General features: G+C 38.8%; 1 protein-coding gene across 1 annotated transcript in view; it reads right to left on the minus strand.

The window, feature by feature from the left end:
* The window catches only part of Il1rapl2 (interleukin 1 receptor accessory protein like 2), a 1,262,572-nt gene that overhangs the window by 30,820 nt on the left and 1,214,576 nt on the right, over positions 1-17,176 (minus strand). Inside the window, exon 8 of the mRNA XM_005367372.3 lies at positions 162-307. Coding sequence (XP_005367429.1) covers positions 162-307 — 146 coding nt within the window. The remainder of the gene's footprint in view (positions 1-161; positions 308-17,176) is intronic.

A 17,176-nucleotide genomic window follows, 5' to 3' on the forward strand; every position in this document is an offset into this window, starting at 1 on the left:
TTTTATTTTTGCTAATATGCTCAACAAGAGAAATATTACCCCTTAAAAAGACAATGATAGCTAAAGGAAGTTTTTATTAAATGGCAGTCTGTATCCAAAAAGCATATTTATTAGCTGTGGCTAGTTTGCGAAGATGTAGCTGTTCTTATGGAAAACAGTACCCTTTTTACGCAGTAGAACACTGGCATGTTTCCGTCCATTTCTGTTTTCCACATGGCAGGTATAATTAGCCAAGTCGGCTTCCACCACTGAGTCAAAGATGAGTGTCAATTCAACTTCTTTTTCTCCAAGATGCTCTTTGAGGAGCCTGAAAGAGAGACAGTAGATTTGGCTGCATTAGTCTGAATGAGGCAAAATGCAGTCATACAAATTCTCCAAGATGGTAAAATAGTACCCCTGCCTGAGGACTCGGTAGGGTCCAGAGTGCTCTGGTTGGATGTATGGGAGTCTATCACTTTCAGGAAGAGAACACAAAATGTGTGGAACAAATAAGAAAGAAAAAAAAAGTGGAGAATTTACTCATCAAAAAAGAAGCAACAGGTTGCCTTTTTGTCTTGGTGACAGTGTCCTTTGCTTTACAGAAGCTTCTCCCATGTCCCTGATATCTCTAAACCTTCCTCTTTTCTTGTTCTCCTGCTTTTCCTACTCATGGAAGAACCCCTGTTCTCAGAGAGACATGTTTCTGATTTCTCATGCTTTTGACCAAAAAGAGCAAATGAAAGTATCAGAAAAAGACTGTTAAGTTCTGGGGTAGCTGTCTAAATGTACACATATACTAGTAAACATAAAATACTTTATGTGGATAATTAGAGGTGACAGAAGTAAATATTATTTATTTTTCTTGACTGCATTTCTCTGTAGCTTTGGAGCCTGTCCTGGAACCAGCTCTTGTAGACCAGGCTGGCCTCGAACTCGCAGTGATACGCCTGCTTTCTGCCTCCTGAGTGCTGGGATTAAAGGTTTGTGCCCCTACCACCCATCCTGACAGAGTAATGTTTGACTTCCTTATGGATGTATAATCATGAGTACAGAAAAGGCTTCTCTGATTGATTGGGATTGAGTACAACTTCAAGCTGGGACCTTATAAAGTCATTTACACAATTGGTGCTACAATTTAATCAATCTTTTAACTGGAAAGAATAAATATTACACTGAGTTTGAAGTTGGGATAGTAAAATGAGTTAAAATAAGTGATTTGAAAAATAAAACAATCACTGCCACATTTAAAGGAATGTTGTTTAATCTATATTTCATTATCTGAAGATAGAGTGTTCAAATTTTGGCTCTTCTCAAAACAGTTGAATTTATTTTTATTAGCATTTAATATTATTTTGGTTTACTCTTTCTAGTTCTTCTTTGAGAGATTGAAAATCTTTAAGTTGACAGAAGAGAGCTTTTAGAATCTGGGAATCCCCTGTGCTGATATCTGAATCCTAAAGGAGGTTCTACACAGCTTTTAAAAATTAACTCTTTTTCTATTCCCCTCCACTATCCAAGGTTTGACAATGTAGCTCATATAGGTCAAATGAGTCTTCTATGACCTTTTACATTTATGTATTCTTGAGATCACATGTTCCTAATTGTCTTTATATTAATTGCTTTACTCACTGCCTGATGCTAGAGTTTCCCCATCTAAGCTTTCTCTGGGCATACAGTCGGTCATTTCTGATGTTTCTGTTTTACACTGATTTTTGTTCTCTTTATTTTGTCCCTTTCCTTGGTAAATCCCACTGTATTCAATTGTGTTAGCATCATGGAAACTGCTGTGGAAGAAGCTCTCTTTGTTCCAGAAGTCTCGGAGGCACCACAGATTTCATTTGATTTAAAGTATCACATGGAGGGCAGTCACAGCCTCTGCCAGGCACGGGGCAGAAAGCTGATCCTACTCCTTGCCACGAAGCCTTTCCCTCCCCATCTCTAATGCAGTTTCCAAAAACAGATCTCCACAGGGTGCAGAAAGAATTTGGAGAGAGGATTGAAAAATGATCCTCTTCATTCTATTAATATATATGAGGTGTCTTAATTATCAGCTCTTAAAAATCTCGAGGTGATTTGCTTTTTCGGAATTAAATAGGATGTTGGTGTTTATGTCTATAATTCAGTTTGCTGAGCAGTCAAACTTTCCTACCAAATATTGATATATAAAAAAATCCATCAATGATGCTTTTTTCAACCCCAAATATGTACCTAGCTCTGGGCTAGAGACTTAGTATAAGGGAAATATAAACATTCTAAGGCTCAAACCTGATACACTAAGTTCAAAAATTTAAATGAGAAGGCAAAATTTGCCCAACTGAAAAAATGACAGAATGGATGAGGTGAAGAAGTGTTACCACACCAATTGTGATGAGTATAGAATTTCAAAGCTCACAGTGTAAATTAGCTTGCAAAACAGACTTGAAACAGTGGCTGGGAAAAAGGACACATAACTGCACACACATGTACACAGGTATTTCTACATATACTTCCCCCACCATATTACTAGAAAGAATGTAGCAATTGTGTCACACACAGACAGACAGACAGACACACAGAGTGAAAGTGGGAGCAAAAGTGAGTGAGAGAAAGAGACAGTTGAGCTAATGAAAAGTTACCAGCTCTTCCAAAATCTATCAGGTAATTGGGCTCTTGTCCCCTTGTCCCCTAATACTAATCATTTTAGCATGCTCAGATCAGAATCCCAGGAGCTTGATGCAGTACTAGTAATGACACTTAAAGTGTAAATAATGCAATATATGCATGCACTGAAACATTCCATCAATATAAATTTTATAACTAGTGTATCAGATAAAACTAATTGAAAACTTAAACAATACTCTGAGCCCAAGAGTTAAACACTTTTGCACATAGGTATAGGACTGCAACTTTGTGAGTTTTGCTTTTGGTGCAGTGCTAGTTTTCAAGGTCAAGTTCAGACAACTGTACTTCATGCTTCTGGCAAGTTGAAAGGGGAAAATATTCATTTAAAAATGAGCTCGGAACACTCTGTTCTTCTTTTCAAAAGTCCATTCTCAAAGGAAACTGGTTTTTCAGATTCTAAAAAAAAATTAGGATTTACCAAAGCATAACAATGACCTGGGCAAAAAAGAACTACCCAACTGCACACCCCTCTAGTTTTCTGGTTTCATCTGAATGCACGTGAGCATGGGAAACACTTAGGAAGGTGAACGTCTGTTGCAGGGGCTTATTTAAAGCCTGAGAGCTCATCACATAATTTTGGAATGGTTATCATCATACCATCATTTCAATCAGACCAGGAAGTAGGAATGTAAAATATTCTAAGATACCAGAAGTTTCTGTGAATGACTATGTTGTTATATGTAAGTAGGCTTAACTGGCTATAAGTGGTTATTGTAAGTTATGGGGCTATAAATAAAATTTTAAGTATAATGACATACTAAAAGAAAGATAAACTGAAATAATGTTAAATAATCAATCAAAATAGAGGAAGCAGAAATGTTGGAAAAACGAAAGAACAAGAGGAAGAAATATAAAGTGATACAAACATGATAGATATTTAAAGATTTGTAACAGTTATCACTGTGGATATAAGTCATCTCTTTGTGTTCATTGAAGATTCATTGACAAAACAGTTTAGAAGGCCAAAATGGATGCTTTCTATAAGAAATTCACTTTAAGCCTGGCAGTGGTGGCACATGTCTTTAATCCCAGCACTTGGAAGGCAGAAGCAGGAGGATCTCTGTGAATTTAAGGCTAGCCTGGTCTATGGAATGAGTTCCAGGACAGCCAGGACTATACTGAGAAACCCTGTCTTGAAAAACAGAAAGGAAGGAAGGAAGGGAGGGAGGGAGGGAGGGAGGGAGGGAGGGAGGGAGGAAGGGCAGTTTGAAGGTGTCCCATAATTCATCATTGTTACAATTAATTAACATATGCTAACAGAAAACCTTTGGAAAAAAAGAATTTAGGGCATCACTGAGCAAAACAAAAAAAAACAAAGAAAGAAAGCATAATTTCTTTCTGCCTCATTTTGATATCTGCTCTGGAATTGTTCCTCACAGTTGACGCTGCCTGTGGAAGGATCCATGACTCAGGGGTGTTGACTTCCCATTCTTTAAGTTGAAGTAGTGTTTGAACAGGAATGGATAGAGGCTGGAGTTTGCTATGATTACTCTCAACTGGACTAGTTAGTAGTGTACCTCATTAGCAGAGAGCCTAGCCAGTGCACAGAGGGCCTGAGGCTTGTGGCACCACAGAAAAGATTTAAATATAACAACATCTTCAGGAATCAGGAGAATGACAGAAAAGGATTAAAAAATAAAATACACAAAAGAAAAAACCATAGAGAAATAATATTTTTAAAAGGAAAAACGATTTTCCCCAGCCGAGGTGACTAGAAAAGCAAAAGAAGGCGGATGATCATGGTGTATGCTGAGCACTGCTTCACTGTGCGGCTTCTTAGGGTTTGCCATGGAGATTCATATTCTTTCTGTTTCAGAACTTGCCAAGTATCCAGCATAAAGGAGGGTGGCGAAAGTTAGCTAAGCTTCGTTTCAGCTGGGTTGCACCAGGCAGAGATTCTCTCGGGAGGTTATTAGGCTGTGCAAACCAGCACAAAGCAGAGTTGCAGACCCCCAGATAGCATGGAACTGTGGTGTTCTGTGTTGGGAGTGGGGCCTTTTGAATCTTAGGATCCGCCACTCTCGATTCTGGTTTTCCTGCACATGGCACACCCTAGAAACCTTTAGTTACGTCCCTAGACCCAGAGGGCAGGCTCCCTGACTGACTGACTCTACCGCCCTCTACATCACAGCTTGCATTGCCCAGCACAGAATTCTCAGCCAGTTCGTGCTAGCGTCATTCCCAGAGCCAAGCGCGTCTCAGAGCAGTCTACCAACCGCTGATGCTGGACGGCAGTGTTCTGGAGATGGGAATATGCGGAGGTTTCCACCCTCGGTGCAGTACAAATGATCGTACCATTCCTGAGATGGTTCCTAGCATCGGTTCCCCTAAATTTCCCTGGGAAATGTACCGTACTCTTTTTCTAAAGATCAGGAGCTGCGTGACGCCAAGTTGCTTAGCTCTTTAAGAAGCATGACTACGTGATGCCAGCTACTGCACTAGCGGGGCGGCTGAGAGAGACCTGTTCTCTTAGCGTTTTGCTTCTGCCAATTGGAATAGATTTTCCCTTCTTAACCAGGGTGCCCCCAAGACAAGGCCTGGGTCACTCTCTTTCTCTTGCTGTGTTGTGTCCCGGAACTTAGGATTTCACTAGGTCTCCTTGTCTCTGTTGCTGAATTCAGATCTCCACATGCAGCCGTTCCACTGGTTCAGTTTTGTGGAAGAGGAGGAGTGTCAGCATCCAGGCATCTGTGCTGGCCTGTCCTTGAGGTCTGGACAGGACACGGCCTCAGCTGCAGCCACCTTCTGGGCACCTTCGCTACATTTTCTTTTAAAAGGAATGATGCTTTCTAATTCATTCTCCTGCCTCGAGATTGGCCGTGTTGGCATCAGCTTTGAACCTTGGCCCAGAACATTCCCAGCGCGCCTGTGTTGACCTCAGCTTAGCCTCACATTAGGTACACAGGCCACAGGCCATCTTAATCTTGTGGTCAACATGGAGCGTTTTCCCTTGCTGGTCACTGACAGGCTGGTCTTTGAAACCCAGAATCCGTGGAGCGGCTTTGATTCCCACTGTGGACTTGTGACAAGCTGTTTGAGGAAATGGAAAATGAGGGAAGCTTCCACGCACCCAGTTTCTGGTTCCTTCTACGGCAACAAATTACAAGCATAGTGGCTTTGTGTGGTTTTACTACCTGACAGTTGTTGGCCATGACTTGTGCCAGTCATTCTGGGTTAGGTCAGGGTGTCACCAAGAATAAGCTCCTTTGGGGGTGCTCTGGTGTAAGTGTTGCGCTTACATATAAAACCATTTTTAGTGCAAACAATTTTGTGAACTAAAAACCACTTGGGGGTATTTGAACACTTAGAAGAAAAGAAAGAAAGGAAGAAAGAAAGAAAGAAAGAAAGAAAAAAGAAAGAAAGAAAGAGAAAAATGCACCCCAGAGTTGCTTGCAGGCAGATTTTATGGAGGCATTTTTTCAGTTGAGAGTTGCCTGTGTCCCTTGGCTTGTGACCTTTTCCTTCCCAAGTGGCTGTTGTCTTTCAAGTGTCTTCCACACCAACTCCTCTGCTGCCTTTTTCCATTTAAGGAATTTTCTGAAGACAGAGCCTGCTGAGGTAATCCAGGATCCATCTGTTCAGTAACCTTACTTCTCCTCTACACAAGGTATCCTCGGGGGCAGGATGGTCTGTTTGCCACCACCTGTACAGTAAGCAGAGCCCAGTGCAAACCCTCCTTTAGGGGACAGCTGTCCCTTAGACAGGTTAGTCAGGTTGTGGAAATCTGGCCTCAGGGCAGGGCCTCGCTGGCTCCAGGGGAGAGAGTGCAGAAGTCAGTTCAAAAACAGAGTGGTAGAAACCAGGAGACTTGAGGGATTGTTGGAGGGAGATTAAAGACAAGGACCTTGCTATAGAGTACCACCAAGTGGTGAAAAGTGCCTAAGAGAGAAACAGCCAAGGCCAGGAATGTGTTAGGTCACTGGCCACCTATGCCTTGTCTTCGGTGCCTTGGAGACAGATTGTGGTTTTGTTGTTGTTTTTGAGACAGGGTTTCACTGTGTAGCCCTGGCTGTTCTGGGACTCACTCTGTAGACCAGGCTAGTCTCAAACTTACAGAGATCCACCTGCTTTTGCTTCCTGAATGCTGGGATCAAAGGGGGGGGGAGCAGGCAGAAAAAAACTATGAGAAACAAGCCAATAAAAAGCACTCCTCCACAGTTTCTGCATCAGCTCCTGCTTCTAGGTTCCTACCTTGAGTTCCTGCCCCGACCTCTCTGGATGATGGACTACAGGCTGCAAGATGAAATAAACCTTTCCTACCCAGGCTGATTTTGGTCATGGTGTTTTAGCACATGAATAGAAACCCTTACTGAGACAGCCATCTTTCTCCATGAGAAAAGCTTTTTAGTTTCATGCAGGTGCCCAATAGCCCATGTGTCTAGAGGCCATTTATGGGACAGCAGAGCAATAGACCATTCCATTACACAGAAAATTCTGTTGAGCATTGCTGTTCTTAAGTCAGCAGATAATAGCATCTGTATAAAGAATGGTAAATGAGATTTAATGATCTATTTCATTTCTTTCAGATTCACTTTTATTTTCTTTTTCCTTTTCACACACAGAACTTCTCCACACACATTTTCTGAAGCTATAAAGTTAGCTGCTGTTGGCAAGGAACTATTTTATCTCTAAAACTTTGCTGCTACAGGACGGTGGTGGCTAACACCCTAATTTCAGCACTTGAGAGGCAGGGAGAGTCGGATCTCTATGAGTTTGAGGCCAGCGTGGTCTGTAGAGCGAGTTCATAGACAGCCAGGTTACACAGAGAAGCCTTGTGTTGAAAAATGGAAAAAAAGAAATACTGTGGGGTACTCAGTCCTAAATGGGGCATTTCTATCACTCTCCTAGCATCCAAAGCTCAGGGACAACTTTCAAGGAGGGGACAGAAGGCTCGTAAGGGCTAAAGGTTAGGGAGGACTGCTGAAAGGCAGTGTCTTCTGGACATGACAGGGTTTCTGCACTCATCAACTCAACTCATAGTGGTTGCGATTGCCCCCACCAGATCAGAACAGTATGAAACCTGTCAAAATTCCAACATGGATGGTGGACGGAACACAGGAAACTCTTGGAAGTTGGCAGTTGCTCAGGAAAAGAAGGGCAGTTGTTTGCAAGGATGTGACAACTTGTCAGTTGTCCGTGCCTCAGTGGATGGTCCTGCTCCTGTGCACATACACGTAGCATTGGTGGATATAGTGAATTAGAAATATAGGGCATAATGTTGGCAAAAGAGATATGGAGGAAGAGATTGGGATGGAGTAGGAGAGGGGGGTGAGGATGGATGCTTTAAAAATATACTGTATACATATAAGAAACTCTCATCTTGGTGGTAGTGGTACACACCTTTAATCCCAGAACTCTGAAGGCAGTGACAGGCAGATCTCTGTGAGTTTGAGGCCAGCTTGATCTACAGAGTGAGTTTCAGGACAATCAGAGCTGTTACACAGAGAAACCCTGCCTCAAAGCTCCCCCCCCAAAAGACATTCTCAAAAAATGAAGAAAATATACTTTAAAAACTTTGTCTACAGATATGATTGACTTTTGGGGGAATAATCCCAAAGCAACAATAAAAATCCCCTGGAACTAAAGAGTTGTCAGATGAATAAATATAAGTCAATTGCTATTTTTTCTATGTCACTTAAAATAGAAATTGAAATGTGAAATTCAAAGTATACCATTGTTACATTAGTATCCCCCAAAGGGTAATATTTCAGCTTAAGTTAAAAATGCATAAAATATCTAAAGAAAAGTACCAAACTCTGGTAAGTCAAAGATCTAAATAAACATATTTCTAGAAATTTGTAGTATTTTGGTATAACTGTAAGAAACAGGAGAAAACAGAATCAGAAGATAAACCAGGGACCAACAATGACCTTCATAGGCATGATTTCTATAACCTACTTCCTTCAGCTAGCTCCTGTCTCCTAGAGGTTTATCTGCTTCAGCAAATAGTGCCGTCAATTAGTTCATCAAAAGTTCAACAGATGAGCTTGTGGGGACATTTCATATTCAAACCAAAATACCAACAAAGCTTCCTAAATTACTTTATGTATACTAATTAACACTCGGAAGCTAGTAAGACAAAGGACACAGAATAACCAACACAACATTTGAAAGAACAAGGTCAGAACAAAGACACTACTGGGTTAAATTTTGCCATAAAGCTCTATCAGTCCAGACAATGATGACTGAAAATATTACTTAACCAAAAAGCAAAAACAGAAACCACAGAACAGATACCTAAGTAATTCCCACACAAGAGTCAGCCTAAACTCGGTGAATGAATCCCTGAGAACAGAGCAATGATAACATAGTGGGAAAATACTGCATTTTCAGAAGAACTAACATCCCTATATAAAACATAATGTAGACATTGATCTATATATTTTTTCCAGAAGCAACGTAAATTATAATACTATAAAGTACAAAACTGTAAAACTTACAGAATATAGCACAAGAAACCATGTAGGTAACCATTAATATTTAATAATTTAGATACAAGAGTAAGGTACAGTTCATAAAAGGAAAAACATGCTAAGTTGCATTTCATTAAGATTAAAAAACCTATTTTTCAAAAGTTAAGATGAGATGATTGAAAAGGCTACGCAGTATATGATCACAATAACATGAAGACAAAATGTTACAAACAGTAAAATTAGCCAATAATTCAGAAACTACACTCACTAAGTTTCACCAACATAACTACCTAAAAATGAGCTGAACAGAATAACAACAATAGACAAATTAACTTCATAAAGAACTACAGGCAACTAAGGAATGCTGAAAGTGGGAGAAATAGTCTTTCCCAGGAAAGAGCACACTAACTAGTTATCCAATACAAATTAATTAGCTTGGAAAACATACATAAAAGTGATATTATACAGGCTGAGTGTAGTCTGTATGTATATGTGTATTCAATAACAATTACTTAAAAAAAAAGGCCACAAAGTTGAAGTAGAGTGGGGAGAGGTTATGTAGAAGCATTTGGAATTGGGAAAAAGTAAGGGGGAAATTTCAAAAATGTCTGGTTACTGGGGATTTCAGTGAAGAAGTGAGGGTGAATTGAAGCAGAAAATAGGATTTATGAGACAGCTAACTTCTGAGTATGATACTACAATGTTTGCTATAGGAATTATAAGTGTTACAAGTCCATAGAACTATAGATTACAAAGGGTGATTCCCAATGTAAATTACGAGCCTTAGTTCACAATATTGCGTGATAGTTTTTCTGTGAATTGTAACAAATACCCCACAATAATGCAAGATAGTGATGATAGGGAAAAACGGAAAGAAGTACAGAGGGATGCATAAGAGTTCTCTGTATTTTTCTGCTAATCATTTTACTGTGATAAAAATCACATAAAATTTTTCCATGTATCTTCTCATTTCTTATAAAGATAATAAATCTCTATTAAATATGCCTAATAAATAACTCATCTATCTTTGTCTTTCCAAAAAGTGTCATAATAGCAAAGAGTTGTTGGGTCCAATAGCAGCTCCAGCACTTGGGAGACAGAGGCAGTAGGACTGAAGGCTAGAGGACAGTGCCGTAACATCAGGAAAACCAGATAAAAATAAGTCAGATGTGATGTCTTTAAAGCATAGTAGAACATCATGGAATGACACAGAAAACCCACAAATGCATATAATTAAGTAAAAAAGTCAATCTGAACAAGTTATGTGCTGTATGTTGTGAAAAAGCTAAAAAAAAGTAAAAGGAAAAACTATTTATATTGGATTCCAACTCCACAATGTTTTAGAAAGAGCAATTATAAACATCAGGAGACTGATCATGTGATTTGGAAGGAGAGAGAGAAATATGTGGGACAGGGTGGTTTATGGGGTTAATGAAAGTATTGTACATGATACTATATTGGTAAATAACCTATCACTTTGCATTTGCTGAAATATTAGGAATGAACAATACCAGGAATGGATGCTGGTGTAAACTGCAGACTTTATATGATAAGGATATGTCAGAGTTAACCAGTGTACCCATAATGTTGCTGTTTAGGGGACAGAGATAAAGAAGAACTCTACTTTTCATTTTGATATTTCCGTAAGTTAAGCCTTTAAAAAATTAAATCTGAATGTATGTGTATAATGCTAGCAAGGTACTTCATGAGTTAATTTGGTATAATCGGTGCCAATAAACAAATATTTTTAAAGCTCCATATACTTAGAATCGTGATGAGCTCAGATATATCAATAAAATTAACACTTTTTAACTTTTCATTATTGATTCCCTGCAAGAATATTTAACTATGGAAATAAAAGGAAAGGAGAAAATAAGCAATAAATAACTCTGAGCTGCCCTTTTGTCTGGGTTCTGCATCCACAGATTAAGACAGAGATTGAAAATATTTGGAAATAATAATCCTAGTATTAAACATGTAAGATTTTTCTTATCATCATTCTATGATTCATGCAGTATATCAATGTTGTATACAGCATTTAAATTGTATGTAATATTATAAATAAACAGGTGATTTTAGGTATATGGAAATGATGACTTCTGCATGATCTCTCTCATCTATAGAAATTTTTTGTGTGTATGAATGTTTTGCCTGCGTCTACATATGCTGTGGGACAATAGTCTTTTATCCTGTCACTTGTATTACTTTTAATAAAACACTATATTCTGTCAATTATGTTTTAAATGAATGCTGATTGGCCAGTAGCCAGGCAGCAAGTATACGTGGGACAACCAGGCAAGAAGTAGAGGTGGGGCAAGGACAAAAGGAGAATCCTGGGAACAGGAAAGATTTAGTCTGAAGTCCTCACCGAGACACAAAGGAAGCCAGACACACAGCAAGCAAGATGTGACTGCCTTGCTTAATAAAGGTACCAAGCCACGTGTCTAACACACACACACACACACACACACACACACACAAGTATTATGGGCTAATATAAGTTATAAAAGTTAATAAGAAGCCTGAGCTAACAGGCCAATCAGTTTATAATTAATGTAGGCCTCTGTGTGTTTCTTTGGGGCTATGGGACTGTGGGACCAGGAGGGACAGAAACCTCAGTCAACATATATATGCACACCATGTACAAGCAGTGCCTGTGGAGGCCAGAAGAGGGAGCCTGATTCTCCGAACTGGAGTTACAATGGCCTCCATCTGGGTGTGAGAAACTGAACCTCAGTTCTCTGGAAGAGTAGCAAGTGTTCTTAACTACTGAACCATCTCCCTAGCTCCTGTGTAGATTTTTTTTCCAATATAGAGTTTCTCTGTAGCTTTGGAGCCTGTCCCAGAACTCACTCTACAGACCAAACTGGCCTTGAACTCAGAGATTGGCCTGCCTCTGCCTCCCAAGTGCTGGGATTAAAGCAGTGCATCACCACAACCCAGAATGTATAGAATATTTTAATTTGATTTCATAGAAGAAAAAATAATGGTTCTCAGAGGTGGGAGAAGATCAGGACATAATGACCAGTGTTAAGTAACATAACTGTGATAGACATAAGTAGTTCCAACATATTACTGTAGAATAGGTGGTTATAGACAATAGAAAGGGATATTTCAAAGATTAGAAAAAATGGATTTTGAAAGTTTTCATTATTAAGAAATGATAAATATTTAAGGTGATAGGTTTATTAAAATTGATTTACATATTATACAATTTATACCTGTATTCAATCATTATGCCTTATGCCATGAATATGCATAAAATTTATTACTTAAGTTAAAAATATTTGAGAAATACATAAGACATATGCACATAACTGTGCCTTTTTCTATCTGTGGATTTTTGGTGTCTGACAGGGGTTATGGAAGCAATGGCACATGTAAACTGGGTGAGGGCTACTACTTTCAAGTTTCTTCCAGTAGCAGCAGGACTTTTAGTAATTTACTTGTCAGTGTACTACCCTTGAGGCCACAATCCATCTGCATCATTGTATGTACATTTCACAGACTCCATTGCTGGCACTACTGAGATCATGCCCAGAATGTACAGAATAGGGTCCATAGAATGGCTTAGCAGGTAAAGTCACTTGCCACAAAAGCCTGATGATTTGGGCTCAGTCCCTTTAATTCACATAAAAATCCTGATGCAGTTTCCAGTAAGAGGGGAAGCAGAGACAGAAAACTTAGAAGCTTGCAGGGTCACTAGCCTCACGTATGCAGCATGATAGAAATGAAAGAGAAACTACATAGACAAGGTGGAAGGAGACAACCCCTGCAAACTGTCCTCTGACCTACACATTCAGGCCACGTCACAGTCCAGTATATAAATGATTGCGTGATGGTGTGACTGACTAAGAGCTGCAGCTTAATGGTACTACCCAGCATATCAAAAGGGTGTCATATCATTTATCATCGGTCTGCTCAAGGTTGGAAGCAGTTTCTACTAAAGGTGTGTCTATTTTGTATTAGTTTGAAATCATAGTCTGAAGAATTGTAAACTTGGGACTCTGCACCTAGTAGTAAGCAGTGAAATGAGAGTAGGAACTATATGATTCTGTAGATGTCCTTTCTCTGCTCACCTGAAGATCAAAACCGAGAAAAAGCCCTCCGAAAGGGAATGGCAATATGACATGTAGATAAAGAACATGGATGCAATGAAATATTGGTTAATTGAATTGGACGGGCCTGGGGATTCTGGCTAACTGAATTTTCTGTTCACCTGCAATTTAAATAGAAAAGTGTGCTGGTTTCTTAATTGAGGTAAATAGTACTGTGATGTCTAAATCCAATTTCCATTGACTGTAAATACCCCCTTCAACTAAATTGACTCCTCCTTTGATGTCTTAGTTCATGCAGAGTGTCTGGGTTATTATTCTGAATTAATAGCAATCATTGCCCTGAGATGATGACTGAGAATACGAAAGACAGGAGGTATATTTAAAAAAAACTTTGGATTGAATAAATCTCTCTTTTGATGTTATGTGTTTCCTTCTATTTTTCGATTAAATCTTTCTTAGTCCAAGACCAGCATCAAGTCTGTAGTCTGAGCAGATCAGATTTATTGACTCAATACATTGAGGAGAGGCAGTCAAGCAGCTGCCAACTGATCGTCGATTTACCAAAAAAAAAAAAAAAAGTGTAACATTAAGATTTTAAGATTCTGAGGGGATCATAAAGAAGAATTGGTGATTTCCGGGATGTTTTCTGGAGCGGTATCAGAGAAAGGGGAATTAACTTTGGCTTGGATTTTGTCACGAGGTGAGGGTGGCTTAACTTCTGGGTATCCTTAACACTAAATGCCGATAGCAAAGCAAAGCTGGGCATCGTTGGTAGAAAAGCAGTAATCACTTGGGGGGAGGATGGGTCCTTATAACGTTTTACAACTGCTCCATGACCCTGAGAGAAACAGTGTTTTCTGTTAACTTTGCAGCTGGCTTTATCTGTCTGTCCTCCCACCCTGATTAATGGCAGGACTGCTTATCCTCACTCCATACTGACTTTCACTCCTTCAGTTCCGGGGAACTTTTGTCTCTCTGCAGCCTAAATGTTTAATGCAACAAAATATTTTGGCCAATTAAAGATTCTTGAAAGATACGTTTTTATTAATTCAATCTACCGTAACTGTACTGGTAAACTGCTGAAGAGAAGCTATTCCTTAATCTCTGAACCTCTGTTTCTTTAGTGGTTTTGCAATATTCTGAGTATTATAACAATACAATACGAAATAGCAGTATTATTATTATTATTTATATTATATGTTCTTGTCCAACAAATCATACAATTCAAGACAGTGTAGTTGAGGCTCAGGCATCTAAGTACACTCTGGAAATAAGGAGAAATAACTAATGTGTCTTAGATAGACTTTAACTATCTTATGCATGTATTCAGGTTAAAGCTCAGTGGATACCAGTCCTCACCAAAGAATACTTCAGAGAAACGGCAGTTTTAAGATTAATGGCAATTAAAACTGACCTGGGCTAAAGCCATGCTGCCTACCATGGCTTTATTTTATCTTGAAACCTCTGTATGATTTGTCAAAATTTGCTTACTCATATGTGTTATATTTGAAATTCATTTAAATCACATGAAAATTGCTTCATGATCCTTCTTCCGGGCTGAAAGTGAGTGAGATGGGAAATTTGGAAGCCTCCCTATGGGAAGATGGAGAATATATAGTGTGCTTAAAGGCACTGAAAAAGTGTGCATGAAGTTGCCAGAACAGAGAATATCGTTTTGCTCTGGGACTCTCAATTAGTTCCTCTACATAGGCATGAATGACATAAAGATATTTAGGTAAATGGTAGATACATGTATGACCATGTACCTCTAAGATGACAACTAATTGCAACATAACCATCATAATCTGTGCATGTTTGTAGTATGATATCTACACAGTATGGTATGTGATTGCCTTGCAGTATACTTATCAGAATATATTTAATTCTTTAAGTGACACATAATTACCTTATGGGGAAAACTACATGTGCTGCATATTGTTTTATTAGAAAGGTATACTGTTTTTTGTATGTGGGGAGATGCACGCCCCAGAGCATTTTGAAGATCTGAGGACAACTTGTGGAAATCTGTATTCTCCTTCCACCATGGGAACCCATGTCATCAGGTTTGACAGAAAGTAGCTTAAAGTGTTAAATGAGCCATGTCACTGGTCCAGAAGGATAGACCGTCAGTAGGTTATTTGGTAGCTCTTAAATAGAGTCACTTTAAGAATAAAATACTTTGTTATATCTATTTCCTCTTTTGTAGCAGTACTCCATTCATTCATAGAGAATATTACAACTTAAAGGTATACTGAAGATCAAAAAGAGTTGAAAGCAAAAGGAAGAAATTGCTACTCAAAACAAAGCTTATATTGAGTTTCTAGCCTTTCAGAAATTGAGTGGAAATGAAATTATTTCCATTTTAAGAAGTTTTTCATATAAATCAGAAGATAGATTGAACATATCTTTGGAAGGCTATAGCGGCAGGCCCTTGTTCGTCCTGGCCACTCAGACCCGAAATAATCACACAGAAACTATATTATTTAAAACACCGCCCATGAGCTCTAGCCTCTTATTGGATAACTCTTACATATTAATTTAACCTATCTTCATTAATCTGTGTATTGTTATGTGGCAGTGGCTTACTGGCTAAAGTTCTGGCATCCATCTCCGGGCCAGGCTACATGACTTCTCTTTACTCTGCCTCCTTTCTCCCAGCAGAGGGTAACAATTATAAAAGATTCTGTAAACTGTTTTGCAGTATTGCCCAAGGAGAAATCATTTGTCATTGATGGAGTGATTTGTAGCGTGTGATTTATAATTAAAAAAAATCTTCTCCATTTGCTGTGGAATTCATCCAGGTTCTTTAACCAATCAGATGCAATTTACATCCCTGCAGGCGCAGGCACTCTTTATTTTTTGTGTAATAAGATTGATTCAATGTTATCTGGGAATTTTAGTAGTAACGTGGAATATATATCTTGGTAGAAAATTATATATATGTGTATATATATATATTTAATTATCATGAGTCTTGAATGTTAAGTAAAGAAATTCATGTGCACATGCACAGCTGAAGTAGCCTTTCTATGATTCTCCCCCTCAAAGGCTAGTCCTTTCTGTGAACTCTCTATTTACAGTTTGTATTACAGTTCCCATCCAGCTTTAGCAGGGTCACAGCAATTACAAACCCCTCCCAGTAACAGCCCCAGTCAGTTCTTCTTCAAATGATCGTTTGAGTTATCTGAAAAGACACAGTGAAGCTTGCAGAAAGATTTCTTGGAATCACTTTATATCACAGAAAATGTAATGAAAAATACAAGGCACACATGAACCTCTCACCACTTGTACAAATTACGCCTTACATAGTCAGTAGAAGAGTTTGGGTGTAATTGCTTGGGACAGGCTGGCAAGTGTGAATAGATAATTCACTATGAACTCTGATTTTCTTGGGGATCAGGGTTTTCTCAGCAGTTTCCGAGACATGAAAGAGTTACACCCATCTTTTCTTAAAGAGAAATGATTGGGAATATGGCAATAAGTGCAAATCAAGACGTGTTAAGGACATCAGAAGTCAAAGTGATTCAAAACAAATTGATAATTCTGAAACCTTGGCCAGGTTTTACACTCAAATTCTGGGCAAACTGCTGGTAAACTGCTGTTTTCAGAGGTTATAATCTCTGAAGATTGAGGAACATTATATCATTTATTACCCCCTGCTAGTAAATATCAGCATTTGCTCTAGGTAGCTTATTGTATTTTATTTATTTGTTTCTAAAAATGTTTTGAATTGAAACAGAATTATATTACTTCCATCCCCTCTTTCCTCCCTTAAGTCCCTTCCAGCCCGCCATCCCCTCCTTGAACCTAAAGCCTTTCATTCCTTTGAGGAAGTAGCAAGAGGTTCCAAGCTGCAACAAATACTCATAGGATGAAGCAGCACCCAGAGACTGAGATTCTAGACAGAAGGGTTGCTTCTCAACTATCCAAGGACTGCTTACTTAATTTTGTTTTCAGTTTTAGCTCCTTAACAATGGACTTTAAAACTTTTCATAAGTACTAATTATAATATTAATAAGGTCTCATAGGACAACTCTCTCTCTCTCTCTCTCTCTCTCTCTCTCT

The sequence above is a fragment of the Microtus ochrogaster genome, unplaced genomic scaffold (genome assembly GCF_000317375.1).
Source record: "Microtus ochrogaster isolate Prairie Vole_2 unplaced genomic scaffold, MicOch1.0 UNK17, whole genome shotgun sequence".
Classification (NCBI taxonomy): domain Eukaryota; kingdom Metazoa; phylum Chordata; class Mammalia; order Rodentia; family Cricetidae; genus Microtus; species Microtus ochrogaster.